The 18,230-nt window shown below is 51.2% G+C and overlaps 2 protein-coding genes across 4 annotated transcripts; one reads left to right on the top strand and one right to left on the bottom strand.

Annotated features, from left to right (window-relative positions):
• The first annotated feature begins 332 nt into the window (after positions 1-332).
• Positions 333-1,655, top strand: C16H1orf74 (chromosome 16 C1orf74 homolog). The gene has a single exon (XM_005447190.4). It carries the CDS (start codon positions 502-504, stop codon positions 1,339-1,341), a length of 840 nt encoding a protein of 279 aa, XP_005447247.2. The 5' UTR covers positions 333-501; the 3' UTR covers positions 1,342-1,655.
• A 571-nt stretch (positions 1,656-2,226) lies between these two features.
• On the bottom strand, positions 2,227-18,206 carry TRAF3IP3 (TRAF3 interacting protein 3). Of its 3 annotated transcripts, none has more exons than XM_005447100.4 (16): positions 17,715-18,206; positions 14,554-14,912; positions 13,144-13,258; positions 12,558-12,615; positions 12,308-12,332; positions 11,853-11,882; positions 11,512-11,607; positions 7,366-7,437; positions 6,958-7,098; positions 6,126-6,254; positions 5,774-5,909; positions 4,933-4,995; positions 4,792-4,851; positions 4,085-4,233; positions 2,665-2,937; positions 2,227-2,491 (listed from the first exon to the last, which is right to left on the bottom strand). In XM_005447100.4, the coding sequence occupies exons 2-16, from the start codon at positions 14,854-14,856 to the stop codon at positions 2,408-2,410; spliced, it is 1,734 nt and encodes a 577-aa protein (XP_005447157.3). In that variant the 5' UTR covers positions 14,857-14,912; positions 17,715-18,206; the 3' UTR covers positions 2,227-2,407. The 3 variants fall into 3 exon arrangements, with proteins under 3 accessions (XP_005447157.3, XP_014142076.2, XP_055583984.1); XM_014286601.3 differs by having other exon boundaries at positions 2,665-2,778; XM_055728009.1 differs by lacking the exon at positions 17,715-18,206 and adding an exon at positions 17,396-17,581.
• Positions 18,207-18,230: the final 24 nt, after the last annotated feature.

Raw genomic sequence — 18,230 nt, 5'->3', positions numbered from 1 at the left:
GAAGCCACCTGATGCTGGAAGCTCGCTAATAGTGCAGCTCTGGAAGCTGGGAGATGGCTCTGGGCTGTGCCCCGCCGTGCCTCGTCGCTTCTCCAAGCTCTGGCTTAAGTGGTGGCAGCGGCCTGGTCCCACACCGCGCTGGCCTTGTCACAGAGGCCGCAGGGGCCCGGAGCTGCCCAGGGCGGGCGGCTCGGCCAGGGCCCAGGCCCGTCCGAGGAGACCTAGGCCCGGGCGGAGCGGAGCGGCCCTGCCGGGCGGGACCGGGACAAAGCGGCGCAGACCTGCCGGGCGGGACCCGCACCGGGGCAGAGCGGAGCGCCCCTGCCTGGCGGGCCCGGCGCCGGGGCCCGGGCGGAACCGACACCAGGGTCGGAGCCGGGGCGGAGCGTCCCTCCCGGGCGGGACCCAGCCGCTCCGCCCCGGACCACCGCCCACGCCAGCGCCGAGCCCGACCCGGAAGCGCTGGGGCCGGCGGTGCGTTCCCGTCGGCGCAGGGCGGCCATGGGCCCGGCGGCCGGGGCGGAGGCGGAGGCCCTGGCGGGCAGCGGCCTGTCGGCGCCGCGGCTGGTGGCGGCGGCGCGGGAGGAGCTGGGGGCCGGGGCCCGGCGGCGGTTGCCGGCAGGCCGCGCCCTGCAGCTGGCCGGGGAGGTGCTGGCGGTGGCGGCGGGGCTGAAGCCGGCCTTGCTGTACGACTGCGGCGCGGCGGGCCCCGCCGAGCTGCGGCGGTACCTGGCGCGGCTGAGGGAGGCCGGGCTGGCCCCGGGCCGCCTCCACTTGCTGGGCGCGGAGGGCGCGGCCCTGGTGCTGCACCCGGGCCTGGCCCGGCGGAGGCTGGCGGCCGTGCTGCGTGCCCGCCCGGCGCCCTTCATGGATGTCTCGGCGGGGCGGCGGTGCCCGGCCCTCTGCGGCCCCGCGGAGGCCGAGGCCATCAGGGGCCACCTTGCCACCCTCCTGGCACACCTAGGGGCTGCTGAGGCCGCCAGCGCCGGCCCCGTGTCCTCCAGCGAAGTTGTCCCCGCGGGCTGGAACCTCTGCACCATCGTTGGGGTGCTGCTGGGCTACCCGGCGGCCTACGCCTTCTCTATGGAGGAAGACACCGAGAACTGCCTGGCGCTGACGCCGCTGAGGGTGTTCACGGTCCAGGCCTCCTGCCCCAGGATAAGGGACGGTCTCAGGGTCCAGATCTACTCCTTCAGCATCCCGGAGAGCCTCTGCATGGAGCTGAAGGAGGTGCTGGACGCCTGGTGCGAGGAGCTGAAGGAAGCCTTCAGAGCACAGAGTGACTTTGTAGGACTCTGCATTTCCAGCGAGGTGGTGTCTCTTCCAGCAGTTGCCTTGTAGAACTCAGACTCTTTGGCCTTTCTCACTCGCATCAGGAAGTGAGGCGAGGCATCTGGCTCCCCGTGTGCACGGCCCACTGAGGCTCCTGCCAGAGGCCCCTGAGCACCAAGGGCCGACCTCTGATGATCTCGGGCCCCCGACCTTGTAGGCCAGTTGCAAATCAAATACGTGTACTTGCCAGAAGAGCAGCGTGTGGATGTCCGCGCTCAGAGCTGCTCTGCAGCCTGGATCCTGGCTGTGGTGAGCATCATGTAACCTCAGGGTATGTTTATTTGCTGCCGACAGCTGAGGATTAATAAAAAAATCAAACACCGTGTTATTTTAGATTTGTGGAGTTTTTTGTAGGCTCCATGTCATTTACTACTAGTGCGAGGTGGTGTCACACACTGCCTTGTAGCTAAGCCTGTGCTTGAACCAGGGCCATAAAACCTGCACAGTGCAGCTTCTAAAGGGGCTTAAAACCCCTGTCTCCGTTGAACTAATGTGGTGCTGGCAGTGGAAGGGAGGCAGACATGGCTGCAGGGACATTTGGCCACGAGGCAGGCCAGACGAACAGTAGGGTGAACTGGGAAAATTGCTCAGGAGAGGTAGTGTGCGGGGGAGTATGAGGGGGCTGTGCTAAAAAGCCTCCCTGAGCTGTCAGGTACCAGTAGGGGTGGCCCAGGTTCAAATACCTCCCATTTAGGGAGGCAATAAATAAAGGGAGAGAATTTTGTAGTCCTCTCAGCTGCTGGGCATGAAAACGGGGGAGGCTGGATCCCAAGGGCAGGGGGTGCCCCCTCCCTCCTGCCCCAGCAGCGGCAGCTGGAGTGGCTTTGTCCCTCAGCAACACAGGGACTGGCAGCGCAACCTTCAACTGGAGCCAAGTAACTAAGGCAGCCGAGGGAAGGGGTGATCTCCCAGCTTTTATTGGAGCCGCAGGGGTTTGTCTGGAGTGAGACCAGGTCAGGACATGAACCAAACATGTAACTACAAAACAGCAGAGTGTGCGCTGCAGCGAGAGCACGTTTCTGTTGGTGAAGCACAAGTCAGTTCCTGCAGTGAAGTCAGTCATTGAGAAGGTACTTCATGGTCTGTAACTTGCGAGGAAGGTGGCTATAGCCATTGCTATCATTGCCACCAGGAGAGGGATCCAGTGACCGTGCTGTCTCTGCAAGAAGCAGCAAGTGTTACTAGGAAATTAGTGGGAAGAGGAAACTTCTCATCCCAAGCAAACATGTCATTCATCTTTCCACACTGCACAAATAAATGGGAATTTTTCCCAGACCGATCTGCAGCCCCGGTCTGAAAGTACTGAGAGCTGGGGTGAGGAACGCCTCCCACCTTTCCCTGCTTGCTCTGGAAGCGGTTGAGCTCATCCCGGCACTGGCGCAGCCTGGTCAGGCAGGAGCGGTACTCCTCGCTCAGGGCCTCCAGCTCGGAGCGCAGCTCTGCGCACTGCAAGCACAGCAAGGGTCCGTTAGCAGGAGGGATCCCCTCGCTTTTGTACACACCGAGACTGGCGGGACTCCCGCAGCAGCTGCAGCGCTTCGCCTGCGCATGGGTGCTGCAGCGACAGGGGATTTTCGCTTCTGCTACCTGTATGTCCGTGTGTACCTACAGGGGACAGAGCAGAACTCAGTGTTACTGGGAATGTGCTGACAAAGGCAATGCCTGGTCTGTTACCATCCCATGACCTGCTTGGCTTAGTTGCCGTCTTCCACATCACATGGGAGAAAGAAGCAATAATTATTTTTATGACTGTAGAAGCATGCAGGTCAGGAAGAAGATGTGGAGTGCAAACTCATGGCAGGGTTTACCTCTTATTCTGAAATTCAATATGCATTTCACCAACTGTGAGAGCAATTGCAGAGTCCTTTAAACACTCCAAGACATGGGACAGATGCCTTCATTGCGCTGCACAACAAAACCCAGGGAGCACCTTTTATCCTGAAGGGCCGTGCAGCATGAGACCCTGCTGCCTTCCTCGTGCGTGAGCAGCAGCTGTGGAAGGAGGCGGCAAGGGCCAACGCGGGGGGCAGCTGCCCCACACCCAGCTGTTCCCTTTTGCTGTGATTGTGCTTTACAAAATCCCTTCCGCAGGTGATACTGGGTGATGCTTGATGTAGGTGGTGCACTCACTGGCACGGGTTAGTAGGACAAGCTCTTCTCCCATGTGGCTCTAAGCTCTGCTAAAGTAAGTTATAAATCCTTTTTTGTAAATCCTTGCTGAGTAATGCTGTAAGAACTGCGGGGCTGTTGGTTGGCTGAAGGCATGGTTAGATGGGAAAGAACATGTATGAGGTCTGAAAGCCTTGAATTTTTTGCAGCCCGGTTGGAAGGGCGTTACTTTTGTTAGTAGTCCCTTCCTGTTATTTGCAAGGCTTTTGTTTTCCTCCTCTCCTTCCTTTGTGCTCAGGGTTTCAGCTCTTAAAAGCGTGGCTTTAGCTTTTTCTCCGTGAGACTGTTGACTCCTGTCTGTGAGAGCAGAAATGGGTTTGTATGGGGAGGGCCCTACTGCCACGGCCCCGGGTGCCAGGCTACTGGTGCCCTCCCCTTGCATGGAGATGCTACATTAGGGGTTTAGGTAAGGCTGGTACCAGGATAAAAATTCAGCAGAGAGAATCCTTACAGGAGATAGCAAGCTTAGGCTACTTCCAGGAGCTTTTGCGTGATGTGTTGTGCTTCTGCTGGAGCACTTGCACCAGCAGCTCGCTCCCTGGCAGGTAACTCAGTCCCAGTTGTGATTCAGTGACTTCCTCACCTCGTTCTCCTTTGCTGTAAGTTGGGATGTCCTTTTCTGCATCTCATCCGTCAGATTTTCTTCTCCCTCCTCCTCTGGCTGCTCTAATAGAGTGTCTGTTTTTTCCTTGGCAGGAGTGAGAGGTGGGGTCTGCGTGGTGAAAACCTGGTCTAGAAAAGAGTCAGGCTTCTGATGAGAAACAGGTCCAGGCTTTGAGTTTGCTTTAGATCTTGTTTACCAGTGCAGTTTAAAGATAACATTTGTGTGCTATGCACGCAGCAGAGGACACAGGAGCAGAGTTAATTATCACAGTTCTGGCTCTGCTGTAGCTGCAAGTTAATCATCTTCAGAACAATATTTCTAAGCAGTTGCCAGAAATGGAGGGAAGGGAGAGTTAAAATGCCTTTTATTACTTCCCCCCCACCCCCCCCCCCCCCTCCAAGTACAGCTGTAATTGCAGTTATAAACTGGAATGTATTTTGTTTGGAAAAAAACCGGGTGTAGCCACTGAAGTAGAATTTGCAATTAAATCGATTTATTTTTTTAAAGTGTTTGCATCATAAATACACTTACATTTTAATGTTAACTAGCAAAATCTAGTAACTTGCTTTGTGCAGCTTTAAAATAATCCTTTATTCTAAACCAATGCAGACTTCTTCTAGAGTCAGGTCTAATGTTCCCGTGGCCAGTGAGAGGAGTGCTAGGTGGGAGTTACAAAGTGTGCTGACCTTGCCTTTGCACCGCCGCCTCCAGGGTCTTCTGTTCCTTCCTCTGGTTCTCTATCAAGTCTGTGAATGCAAAAAGCTGCTTGTTATCTTCCGCATCGCTAATGCAGGCCTCTTACTCTGCACATCTTTTGTGTTACTTACCGTGCAAGTGGCTGATTGTTGCCTCTAGCATTACCTTCTGATTTTGTTCTTTTTGCAATTTATCTGAAATGGAAGGAAAATCGAGGCTGGGGTAAATCTCTGTTTATCTCTATGCAAGGATGGCAGCTTTCCCCTTCTATATGTGTGTAAAATGGAGTGGATATTACTGAACTTTCCTCTCGGAAGGGATGTGATCTTTTAAATTTTTTTTAGCTGTTAATTGCCTTTCCAGCTTTGGCAGCTGTTTCTAGTGTGCCTTACATTCTATTAATATATGGCTTATTTTAAAGCTGCTTGTGTGAGGCCTGTTATGAAAACAGAACTACCACCCATTTACTTTTCCTTGTGTTTTCAAATAGCCATGTGAAGTATGTGTGAGTTTCCTTGCCTTTATCTGAATTGGTGCTTTGGGAGCTATTAGCAGATACTTACAAGCTGGTAATCCCTAGCACCAGGCAGCAGCCCCTCAGACAGTAAGGGGCACCAGTGGGCTTGCATTGCTGGGTTTGATGGGTCTGATAAGGATGCAAAAGTCCTCATCAAAGCTGAGGACTCCTCTTTGATTTTTTTTTTTTTTTTGAGGTCTCCCATTCCATCCTTTCTTCTAGAAGAGTCACTTGACTTTTTTTGAAGTCCTTGAATCTAGTTAGAAACAACTTTAGGAACCCTTTGGAAACCAGAAGCTTGCTTGGCAAGATGAGGTGTGCAGTACGTTCAGAGAGAGCGAGCCTTCTGCCTGTGTGTGTGTACTTGGCTTTGCACCAGGACTTTAAGAGTAATTTCGTTATATACTCTGTTGGTCTGGAGAATGGAGCCCCCCGCCATCCCCAGCAGACAGTACCTTCGATGGTGCTGATGTGCTCGGCCTTGAGGTGGTTGTCCTCCCGCAGGGTGCTGGCTTGCTGACGGAGCGCGGTGTGCTCACTCTGCAGGCTGCGCAGAGCTTGCTGGAGCTGCTCCTTCTGCGTGGCCGCTCGCTGGGGGCGAGAAGGGCCCCAGCATCAGCCCAGCCCTGGGCAGCCCGTGGGCCAGCCAGCTGTCTGGCAAGGAAAGGTGGCCACGAGCTGAGAACCGAGTTGTGCTTGGTCAACAGGGACTTATGATCTAGTGATCTCAACCTGGGGGCTTCCCTACTTTGCAAATGGGAAAATGTGAGCTCCCGTGGATGCTGTTCCTGCGGGGAACTGGCGTACCTGCAGTTCGCTTTGCAAAACGTGGAAGCTGTTTTCCAGCTCGGTGTGCGCCTTGGTCATTTCGGCTTTGAGCGTAGTGTAGTGCTCCTTCCAGAAGGCAAGGTCCTCTCTCGTCGCTGCCAGGCTTCTCTAGGGAAGAAGGCAAGGACCCTCGGGTGGGCTGTGACCCATGGCCGAGTGGCACTGTGCCAGACTGCCCTGAAAGCCATCCTCGGGGCTGGGGCATCGCTGCCTGTGCATCAGGGCCACGATAACCCGCGTGGGGCTGATGCCATCTGATGGCCAGAGCGAATGTGGGCAGAGGCTTTGCTGTGGGGCTGAGCTCCTGTGCTGCCAGGAGGATTTAGAAGCCTGGTAGTATCTGGGATAAGATTTACTTGTTTTTCTAAAAATACCAGTTATCCTGTAGGTCAAAGCAAATGGCTACCTCTTGGGGAACATCCATTTTCATATAAAAGAGCATCTCCAGAGGAGGCACCTCTGGAGACCTTGTCCCCAGATGTCTGTGTGTGGCTTGTCACTCCCTCTGTGTGTGCAGTGCAGAGGATGGGCCAAAGGGATGGTGGAGGGAGAAGGGATTACTGTTAAAACTGTCAAACAACAGTGTATTTCCCCAGTTGTGTGCTGGTTTTATAACCTGATGCGTGGCTCACAAAATGAGCCCAGGTTATCACTAAACTGCTTTGGACTTTGCTCAGTAGCTAAAAAATGATATTTTTGCATCTTTGTTGCTAATAACAAGCTAGTCCTTGCCTTTCCCTGAAATGTGGGGGCTCTTTGTCACTGTTGGGACTTGTTTAAAGCAAAGCCAGGTGTAAAACATGTTGCTTACCTGAGAGTTTTGCAGCTGCTGCTCTGTTTGGAGTTTGTCCTCCAGCATCTTCTGAAGAGCCTCTTTTGCCTTCTGCTCGTAGGTCTGCTTCTGGTCCTCCATCTCTATCAGGATCTTCTTCACACACTCCTTTGAGTAACTCTTGAAAGGAAGCATTAAAGTACTTGAAGGGTCTCATCTGATGTATTCCTAATCCTGCTAAATTTGAAGATTAGCACATCCAGAGTGTGTAAATGCTATTGCTGATTTGCTGTATAGCATTGCTTCAGCAAAGAGGAAAAATCGTTTTCAGATCCATATCTAATCAGATTGCTCTAGAAACTGAGACCCAACCTAATTACATGGTCTGGTATTTCATTTTGGTGCCTTTATTCTCCCATGTTTGTTTCTCAGTCAATCAGACATTACCTGGGTGCAAGCCTGCAGCTGATTTTCAAGCGCCCTTAGTTTACACTTTAGTTTATCTTCATTCAGCTGACCCTGGGGAAAAAACACAATTGAATTGATATGTGGAATCATGAACTATACAATAAGACCCCAGTATTTTGTTAGCTTGCGGTTTTGATCCCCTTTCTCACTCCATCTGTAATAGTGTGGTCAAAGTCTTTTCAATGCTCAGAGCTCAAATAAGCCTTCACCATCTCAGAATAAATGGGATATGGGGGAAGTAAAACTTCTATGCATTGAAAAATTCTCCTGAGGCAGTTCTACTGGTTGCTGGGTGCAGGTATGTGCAGCGAGATGAGAAGTTAAGAGCAAGGGGATTTCAGGTTCGTCTGGACAGGTCTGGCAGAAGCCTAGCTGCCGCCTGTCCCCATGTGCAGCCCTCTTCCCTGGCTGGTGGTTCCTCCTTGCAGCGCTCCTTGCCTAAAGCTCCAGCTGGTGCTAAGGTCTTGTCTTGCTGGTTCCCTTAGGAAATAGGTTGGGTCCGCATTGCAACATCTAGCAGTTGGGCAGGGGGATAGAGGACAACAGCGATGATTCATTTTCCTTATTATAATCTCCTCTCGGTGTTAGTCAGGCTTCTTGGGTTTTGTGAAACCAAACTGCATGCAAATTCAGATAAAATTTCTAGCAAAGAGTTCATGTAGGCTGTTTTTCCACCACCAGTACTGAGAACGCTGGTATCCTCTCAGCTTACTGCTGTTTGAAGTCAAGCCTGTGAAAACAACCCCTTGATGCTGCAGGAATGGCTGTTAGACCCAAGCAAAACCAGATTCTCTGGCGTCTTAGCACTGTTTACATTTGCACAGAAGTTTACGTTCCCAAAGACCAAATCTTCCCAGTTCAGTTGTTGATACAAAGAACTGAAGGCTCTGTCCTCTTAGAGTAGGTGGAGTTTTGAGAAGTATTTTCATACATGAAATATTATGCCTAGTTTTTCCTCTGCAGTGTAATTTATTCTGCTCTCTGCAAAGGTTCACGTTGGATGGCGGTGGTGTTACGGCTGTTGTGCACAGATGTAAATGACTGTGCAAAGTACAAGGCGACAGAGCACTGGGCCCTTCCTACGCTTTAGAGCAGAAATGTGCTGGTGAACTCCTTTCATGGAGATGCAGCTTATAAATTGGCAAAAACATATAGTGTAAAGATTTCTCTAAATGGCATAAGCTGTCTGTTAGGGCTGTTAGCAGAACAGCATGGCAGTGAGGAGTGACTGCATGTGTGCGTATATGTGGGAGGGGATAAGAAATTATGCTTCTGACCAGTAAAGTTATGAGCAAATCTCGATCAAGCGCTTATATTGAAGATTACCTACATGAAAGGGGTGGCTTAAAAACCCCCCAAAACCCCAAACACCCCCCACCCCAAACAAAATAAATAAATAAAAAAACCCCAAAACACACACACAACCCCCCCAAACAGAAACCCCCACAAAACCACAAAAAACCAAACCCAAAACAAACAAACAAACAAACCAACCCCAAACCAACCAACCAAAACAACAGCAAAAAACCCTCTGCCAGCCACCACTGTCAGATGGTGGTAGCTTTTCCTCTCTTTGCAGTGGCTCTGGTGACACTGTTTGAACGCTACCTGGGGATCCCTGCACTGAGCCTCACTGGAGCGCACAAAGACACCGATTTTAAAGCAAGGCGGAGAAAGGGATTAGGGCTAATGTGCTCAAAAATACGCCCACTCTTGCAAATACAGTATTTGAATCCTGTGCAGCCCTCTCCTTCAGAGAGTCAGAGGTTACCTGAATGGGCAGCTCCAAAACCTCTCCCAAACTCTTCTGCGTTTCTCTACTGCTGTCATTTAAAGTGCCATGTAAGTATTTTAAATTGGTTTTGGCTGACGGCCGTAGTGTTTTGGTTGTTCTGTGATCAGTGAATTCTCTGATACTCCTTCCCTTAATCATATTAAATAGTTGGTTTAAAGCAGTAACAATCAATGCTGTTTCTGGAAGGCTTCCAGTTTGCCCAAACACAATGCTGGCGCTAGAAAAAGAACTAGTAGCGATGCACTGGAAAAGACAAAGAGCTTAAACTTTACAGAGCTGCGAGGGACTCCCAAAAGTCAGGCTCAGCTTCAGAGGTCAGGAGGGGAAGAATAATATATTAAAGTAGCGATTTTCTTCTGTATTAAGAGTAATTAATTTCAAGCTGTTCTCTTCTTAATTATAATCGAGACTTACTTAGCTTCCTTCATCTGGCTGCCTTTTTGAATCAACTAAGCAAATTTTACCACAGATGGGGGATTTAAGGTACAGACCTGTAGTAGGAAGGTCTCCCTAACCCAGAAGTAAAATCATGGGAGGGGGGAGGAACTGAATGCTTTATCCCTTCAGTTTAATGACACCGCCGTCCTCCTGCGGAGTATTCACTTGCTCCATCAAGACAGAAGCACCCATGAACACAAGCAGCGCCTCAAAAATTACTCTGGGGCTGTTTCAAGAGCTACTGCCGTAGCGTTCACATGTGTGCAATAGCATTTCTTTGAAACCCAAAATATTAGAAAGGATTAAAAAGCTGCTGCAACAAACATTCAGCATCTTGCCTCAGCCTGCAAGTGGGCAACCAAGCCTCAGTTTCCACAGCACAGGGTTAAGGTATAGGACCTGTCCATACCTCCCCTTGCCAGCACCTCCTGGAGCAGCCCCTTGCCCCTGCCCGCAGCTACCAGGAGACTCCCTCCGAGCAGACAGCAGCTGCCTTGCTTGCCCTGTTGTCTCCATTGCCAGCGGCAAGTTAATTTTTAGTCTGCCAAAAGGCTGAATGCAAGATGCAGCAGCAAAGTCTCTCTTCTGCAGCAGAGATAGCAAGAAGCAAAGTGCACCCACCTGTTTCTAATCTGAGGTTTCATGGCTACTTCCTGCAGAGTGTGTCAGGGTGTTTTTTCCTGCTCATATTATATTTGAAGAAGCAAGCGAAGGCGGAAGTTTCTAACCACAGAACATCTAACGCAAGTTTTTTGTACTATCTCACCCAATCATTCGCTTTTCTGCCCCAACAGAACTTTCAAACTGCTTTTTTAATGGCACAATGAACTTTAAATTAATGTTTGATTTAATAATCCTTTGTAAAACACTATATATATTGCATAAAATGCATCACCTTAATTTTACCCCCTGATAACAAAAAATTTTTCCCTTGGTCCTTGTTCAACACTGCCCAGAGGATTTTCTTTGAGCTGCAGGGAAACAGGTTGATGAAGGGCCATGATTCCACAGTGCACTTAAGGCTAAGCAGGCGTGTGAGAGCATCGTGGTACTGAGTCCCTCGACCTGTGTTTGGGGCCCAGGACCCATCTCTGAAAGGGACAGGGGCAGTGGTGTGTTCGGAGGATGTCCCTGCGCATCCCAGTGAGGAGCACACTGGTGGCTGGCAGCTTGGCAGGAGCTGCGTGTGCTGGGCGGGTGGGTTAGCTGTTGTGTGCTCAGGTTAAGAAACCGTCTGGCTTTTCCCCCATCCAGTACTTGGGTGCACCGGTTTGGTGCACCTAAAATTTTTAGGGGCGGGGGGGGGAGGGGGAAGGAAAAAATAAATTGGTTCAAGATACTTGAAACTTGTTTTGACTAGGAAAGAAAACTTGGTGGAAGATGGTTGTTTGGGTTTATTCTGATTATTTGCTTCCATTTACATGCTTCTGTTCTTTATTTAAGAACAAGTGGGAAAGGCGAGTATAAACAACCCAAACCTTACAGGAGAAACGGGTTTTACATTTCCTGTTGATCTGAGAGCAAAGTACTTTTGTAACTATTTTTAGGGCACAAAAGGGAAAACTTCAAGCAAAGCGACCCCCTAACTTCTGAGTTTATATTCAACCCTCCCTAAAAGGAAAGGCGATAGCAAGGAAAGAGGCAGAGCAAACAGCTTCTCGTGGGGAACGGTTCTGCGTGGTGTCTTCCCTGTGAGGTGACAACGTTGCGTTTAAAACCTGTAACGTTTCCATGCCTGTAGAGGCACCGAAGCTGGGCAGAGATAGAGCTTGGCTCCGAGCGAGGAGGGGAGACATGTGGGGTGCTCCTGCTTCTGCACACAAGCCCCCTCCCATCGAGGCAAAACCTCCCCCCAGCACCAGCAGGAATTGCCTCCTGCAGCTCTCTGGTACCTGCCAGGATTTTTCTGATGCTTGCAGCAGCGTGGAGAAAAGCTCCTGCAAAATTACCATCTTCTGCTTGAGCAGCAGCTCGCGGTGCAGGGCCTCCTGTGGGGAAGAGAGAGCTGGTCAGCGGGGACCCTCTGCTCCCCTCTGGCTCGGGCCCAGGGCTTGGGCCACTCGGGGGGTTTCGGGCAGGTCTTTGAATTCAGTGGCTTATCTGTAGGTTTTCTTGGCCACATTGAAATCTGGTGTGTAACACCCATTTGGTTAATAATAATTAAAAACAAGGTATTGCTGTGCTTGCCCAAGACCTGTTTTCCCAGTGGGTACTTCACATATTTGGTACCTACCTTCAGGTAGTTGGACAGCTGCACGATTTCCTGAAAGGGAAAGGGCAAATGTTGGAAAAGGATGGGGTTGTTTCAGTTTGGAAACATTTTATGAGCTGGCTACAAAATCCAAATATTTTGAAGTACAGCTGAAGTTGACAGGCTGTGTCTGGGTGGAGGAGCAGAGCCTGCTGGGGATTCGTTTGCTTTGTCCAGGGAAGCAAAAATATTTTCTGCAGCAGCGTACAGCATTGGGGTTATGGCATCTTTGCCACGCAGTGTATCAAATCAGGGCAGGGACTGAATGAGAACAGTTGATATCCATGGGACAGGAGTGCCTTTTTCTCCTATGGGAGCAGTGTCATTATTTTTGAAACTATAGAAATTTAGCACTAGTCAGTGTCCCAGTCAGAAATTTTAGAAACTGATTTCATTTGCAGGAGTTCAAGGTTAGTTGTTATCTGTATTTTCCTTACCTTATTTAAAACTGCTATTCCACAACTAAAAAAATATAAAAATAAAAATTGTGTTACTGAAGTACGGGGATGCAGGGGTTTGCAGCAGTCCATGGCTCTGGACACCAGCTGCTCGCCCCCAGCCCCAGCAGAGTGCAGGTGTTTGCCCAGCCAAAGCCGGTGCTGGGGTGAAGCGTGTTTGGGCATCGGGGGCCGCTGCCCTGCGGTATCTGAATTCACAGCCCAGGGAGCTGGGGGAGGACCGGCTTACTCTGTCTGCTGGCTTGAGTCTTTCACTCCTGCGCCTGGGTTTGTAAGGGTCTGGGTTCCTGTGAAAGCAGAGCGAAAGGACGTGAATGATCCCTGCCCTGTCTGAGGGGCCGTGATGTTCTTCTGTTTGGGTGTCTCTCTCTGCTCTCAGACGGCATTGCATCTAGGATGGAGAGCAGTTCTTTAAACAGTGCCCAGTAATGTAGCGCAATAGGGACAAGAGGCAGAGTCCTGCTCAGATGGACAGAGAAGTAGAAGTTAAGTAACCCTGCTGACTGAAGCTAGCCCCCAGACCCCTGAATAGTCTGGGGTGCTTACAGGGAAGTTGTAGGGCAGAGCATTGCTCAGCAGCACTGGTGGTTAAGCTGTGAGCTGGGCTTGTTTATTCCTCCACAGGAAAAATAGTCTTAACACCTGCAGTCTGCAAGGGAAACTCCAACCAGGATGGTAAAGCTTAGCACAGGTGTGGGGCTGCTGACAGGGGAGCTCGTGTTAGGGGGGAGCCACCAGCTCGATGGAGGCTTAGAGGTGGGAGGGAAACGTGGCAGCTGCTGCTGTGCCGGGAAACCCGAGCATCCCTCACCTACCTTGGGTGTTCATGGAGGCACCTTGCCTGGGGACAGCTTCTGCCGAAATGCCGAGGGGGACACTGAGGCTGAGCGGGGGGTGTGCAGGAAGGAACGTGGGGCAGCTCCATGGGTGCTGGAACAAGAGGGCAAGCGCGAGTCAGCATCTCACAGCCCATTCTGGAGAGGAATGGAGGGGAAGGGGCTGTGGCTGGGCCAGGCTTTGTACCTGCAGTGACCTGTGGGTGAAAAACATCCAGGAGATGCCAAGAAACCATGGCAAATCCATGAGGACCTGCTGCTTTTGCTGCAGCAGCTCTAGAGCTCTGTGGGGAAGTGGAGGAAACCTGCTGGCTTCTGTGGGGGTGGGGCACACACACCCCAGAACAGGACAAGGAACCTCCTCAAAGTGTCTTGAGCTGTTTTTGGAAAAGTTGAGGACTCATGGTGGCAGTGGGCTGGGTCCCTGGGTCAGGTCTCTGCTAACTCTTTGGCCTCCTTGGAGCAGAGGTACCTGTTCTGCAGCGCTTCCCCCCAGGGCTGGGGAGCAGAGTGCTCACCCCCTCGCCCCTCTGCACGCCCCCCAGCCTCTTGCCCCTGGCTACCTCTGCAAAACCAAACAGGGGAAGGTGCTGTGCATGGGCCGTGTGCATGTAAATGCTTGTTCCAGATTCCTGCTGTCTAGCGGGTGATTAAACCCGGTGAACCAAGCGGCAACAGGAGGCAGGTAATTGCTGTGCACGCTCCTGTGCTGCGAAGGGAGCTTGAGGGTGTGCCTGTGTTAAGTCATCTCGCGTTCCACCATCCCTGCTCACGTAGCTTTGTGAAGCCTCTAGGATGAACTTGCAATGTACCGGGAAAATTGTTTGTTTTGCATGGGGATACCAATTTGGAAGGAAATCTGTTTGGCTCTCAGGTTGGGGTGTTTTGCGCTGCATCATTCTATAGGTGATACTCGAGGTGGTGAGCCCTCTGGGTTACTGTGTTAGCTGTGCAGCACAGGGTAGGTAATGAGTACCAGGGAGTTGCCAAATTCCTGCACCCCTCCTGCTAACAGCAAAGGTGATGGAGGGAAGCCAGGTGTTTAGAGCTTAGTTTTCAAGGGTAAAAATAATTTGTGTAAGTGCAAAACTGTAGTCTAGTGGCTAGGATGTGGGGCTGTACTTGGAGAAACGGCAGAAAATCTCTTGTCTGGTTCAGGGTTTGGAAAACAGGAGAGGAGTATGCTGGGGGTGAGGTGACAGCATTTACCTGTTCCCAGCTCTGCGGTTTATAAGGAAATGCACGTTTTTGTTTGTGCATTCTCACTTACTGGCTGTACTGTGTTTGGATCCCAATGCTGTTGCGATCGTTGGACAGGTTGTGGATGCTTTAGTGGGTGCTAGCTGGAGCAGGCAGAGCAGTGAGCTGTGCTCCGGGGGCGGGCGTTACCTGGAGCAGGTCGGGTGGTCTTGACTCCACCTGTGAGGAGGGGTCCAGCGGGATGCATGCTTTAGGCTCGCGTCCCAGCAGTGTCTTTCCAGCATCGCTTGCCAGGTTTCTCCTTCTCAGGAATTCCTTTTCCCGAGGACTCTGCAACGGTTCCTCCACTCCCCTCCCGAGGCGCCGGCAGGTTGTCACATTGTTTCGCCGTCGCAGGGTCTCCCGCAACTCATGCCGCCGCTCGCACTTCTCATCGTAGCTCTCGCTCGGGCGCCTGTGCTGCAGCCGTGCCTTCTCAGGCTGGCTGATCATGTTGGGTGCAGATCTACTGGTGAGACGCCCCCTCTTTTGCTCTGGGGTCCTCTGCCCTGATGAAACCAAGGGAAAAGACGCGATCTGAGTGAAAACTAGTTATTTCTAAGATTAAGTGAATGTGCAGTATTGGACACTGATCCTGGAGTCTCGTGCAGTGGATGCAAGTGATGCTCCTGGAGAAATCTGTTGTCTGTGAACTTGTGTGTAAAACACACCACACTGCGCCTGCGCATCCCTCGGGTGGCTGCTGACCCAGGGGGTGCTGAGAACAGAATTTCCAACAGTTAACACAACCTCATGAAGCTGGCCTGATTACCAAGCAATGATGCTTCCACTGCTTCCCCTGAGAGAATTCCTTTCCTAATAAAATAAAATCCATCTGTTATTCAAACAAATTCTTTTGTGCATACTTCTAGAGCTCTTTAGGCAACATAAAACCCAGGAAGAAAGATAGCTGCTATTTCTGCAGTAAACTTCTTCTAAGTGTGTTTTTCTTTTGCCCGGGTGTGGGTTTTTTTGTTTTTGGGGTTTTTTTTGATGGGTCCAAATATAGTGGTGCTGTGGTGTGACTTACTCTTCAAGCAGTTGCATTTTATTTCTTAGTAGTAGCTGCCTTTTCTGTGTGCCGACAGAGATCTGGAGCAATGGAAACCTTGTAGTGTTGTAGGGGTTGGGTGGGTTTTTTTGGTGGGGTGGGTTGGTTGGTTGCATTTTTTTAATGGACTGCCTGGCAAAGTCCCTGCAGGTCTGAGCACACCTGCTCTCTGACGGCCACAGCTGCAAAGTGCTTTTCTCCTGGTTGCTCCCTCCCTCCCCAGCTCTTGGGTCAGGTGCTGTGTACCACTTGACCCTCTGCTTGCCCGCCCTACGGGCTGCAGCCCTGGGTCTGCGTTAGCCAAGCTGTGACTTGGTCCCTTCACTGCAAATACAAGAGCGGTGACTGATCATTGCGATTTGGGATTAATTCATCGTTAAGCTGTGCTCAAGAACTGGGGGCACAGGCTCTCAATGGTACCAGGTTGCCTTGGGCACGAATTCTGCCTCTGTTTCTGTGGCCTGGCCAAAGGAGGAGCTCCTCCGTTTCAGCACTGCTCCACTGTCTGTGTGCATGACAGGGCATAGATATGAAACCGCCTCCCTCCCTCTGCACAGCTGCAAGCTGCCAGTGCATTGGTTTTTACTGTACTTTGGTCATATTGAGTGTATCGGGGCCTTTGCCTCTGCATCAGTCTAAGAGAAAGCTGAGCAATAACTTCTCATGACTGCTCCTCTTCTTTCCTCCCCTTGAGCAAAAGCCCTGTCCCCTTCTCTTCCTTTACCCCATCGGCAGGGAAGAGGCTCGTCACCCCCGTGCATATCCCATGAGCATTTCTCAGCGGGTGCCAAGCCCCAGGGGTCTCGGCCTGGGAGCTGCTGTGGCCGTGTCTGTTGTGGGGCTTTTCTCATATTTAGTAAATCATGTTAATGTAGGAAGAGGGGGGCGGAATTTTGTCTCAAACTGCAGGTTAAATATTCTCCAGTGTCAAACAAAACCGCCAAAACTTCATTGGTCTCATTCGGTCTCGAGCAATTAGGAAGTTGTTGAGTCTAATGGAAAAAAAAATGGGAACAAGTAAACCCCATTTACATAATACTTCCGTGCTTTTTAGTCTGCGTTAAAATCTGCTCCATAATTCTTTTTATTGTCCTTGTGCTGGCTCTGGTGTACTCAAAGCTCATCACTAGTGCACCTCTTCGCTGCAGGGGCTCCCTTTGGAAGGGGAGTGGCACTTTTGGGCCGTCAGCTCTTGCTCTGGGCAGGGAAGGTGCCTGCAACCCCCCCCGCCAGGACACTGCTCCCGGCGCTGCGCCACGGGGGTGGAGGCTTTGAGACCCCTGAAGCATGGCACTGCACTTCTGTTCATTTTTATTTGAATATTCTCCTCTTTGAATAGTTTCTGAAGCAGCTCTAATTTTAGCTTAATTTTTCTGAAGGATCCCAAAATTATTTCATTATTCAGGTGTTTCTTATTGTGATGTGCTTACAGCTAGAGGGGTATAAAAGGCTGAGCAAGTTGTTCCTGTGCAGCTTTCATGTCCGTACCATAAGGATCCCTTTCCTTTTGGAGCACACGTGCTTTCCTTGGCCCGACAGGCAAGGCAAGGTCTGGCCAACAGCTTCACGCAGAGAAATGCAGGTTGGATGTATGCCAACAGCCCGCAACGTGCTCCCTTGAAGCTGGGTATGAAATCTGTAGCTTGTATCTGCAGTGAAACTTCTCCAAACTCTTCAGGGCGCTTGAAAAGCATTTTTCAACCAATTTTTTCTTAATTTTAGAAACTGTTCAATTGCATGTTCAATCCCAGACTCGGATGTCCTGCTCGCTTCCCACTCATCCAGCTTGTCCTGTTGGGAATAGCTGAGCCCCTCTCCCACCTGCACTGCCTCTGGCTGCCCAGCCTGTCCCAAGAGCAGCTGTTGTAATAGCCTCAGTTAACCAAAAAATGTGCTTTAAAGGAAGGTAAGGCTTAAAGAAATACACAGTCCATTACTCACCCCAAGCTGAGCAAACTGTTGAGGCCTTCTTGACAAGCTAATACTCTATTTCCGCCTTCTGTTACCCCAAACTACCCTCTCTAATTAAAAAACATGTCCTTTATCTTTGCTTGCCAAGCTGTTGCGCTTCTCGCTTCAAGGGAAACAAACAAAAAAAAAAAATACTTCTTGCTGGTTCATGTTACAACCTCCTGGTGTCAATCCTGTCGGCTGAAAGCGGGGTGAAAAAAGAGGGGAAAAAGGTGGGTGCTGCTGCCTTGGGCGCGGCAGCCTCTGCGCCCCTCTACCCCTCGCCAGCCCCAGCGCTGCGGGCACTTACCTGGCCCGAGGGGTCCCGTCCTACCCTGTGAGCGCAGTGGAGGAGCCAGGGGTTATCAGGCACGAACACGCTCCAACTGTCATCTTCACGCCAACCACCTCATTTTGCTGCTCTCACTCTTTTTCTTGCTCTGTAAAACAGGAAACGTTGCAGCCGCAGCCGAGCCCCGGTTCCTGTCTCTGCTGACAGCCCGGCTGCGGGGCGCAGGGGCCTGCCTCGCGGGGGATTCGGGGTATCCTGGGACCCCAAGGTGTCTAGCTTCTCTCTACGCAGAGCTAGCAGTTATCTTTTGGGCCATCTGCCTTTACTAGTCTCCAACAGGCGGAGGTTGAGCGCTGGTTCGCAGAGCTGCTTGTGGCACTTGGTGACGGAGTCTCCCCGAGCTGCTTTGGGGTAGAGAAATCCAGACTTAGGGAAGTACAGTAATGCTATTATTTTAAGGCTTCTTGCAGATTGGAAAGGAAAAAAAGTGTGTATCGGCAGCTGAGGAGAGGTCATGTATGGCAGAAATTCATT

The sequence above is a fragment of the Falco cherrug genome, chromosome 16, assembly GCF_023634085.1.
Source record: "Falco cherrug isolate bFalChe1 chromosome 16, bFalChe1.pri, whole genome shotgun sequence".
NCBI classification, from domain to species: Eukaryota; Metazoa; Chordata; class Aves; order Falconiformes; family Falconidae; genus Falco; species Falco cherrug.
The sequence above is the reverse complement of the archived record's forward strand: the minus strand, read 5'-3'. Positions and strand labels throughout refer to the sequence as shown.

Coding starts and splice junctions, on each gene's coding strand:
- C16H1orf74 (XM_005447190.4), top strand. CDS start 502: ATGGGCCCGGCGGCCGGGGCGGAGGCGGAGGCCCTGGCGGGCAGCGGC.
- TRAF3IP3 (XM_005447100.4), bottom strand. CDS start 14,856: ATGATCAGCCAGCCTGAGAAGGCACGGCTGCAGCACAGGCGCCCGAGC. Junction 13,259..14,553: donor GACCACCCGACCTGCTCCAG/GTAACGCCCGCC, acceptor CTCTTGTTCCAG/CACCCATGGAGCTGCCCCAC. Junction 7,438..11,511: donor CATCAGAAAAATCCTGGCAG/GTACCAGAGAGC, acceptor TTTTTTCCCCAG/GGTCAGCTGAATGAAGATAA.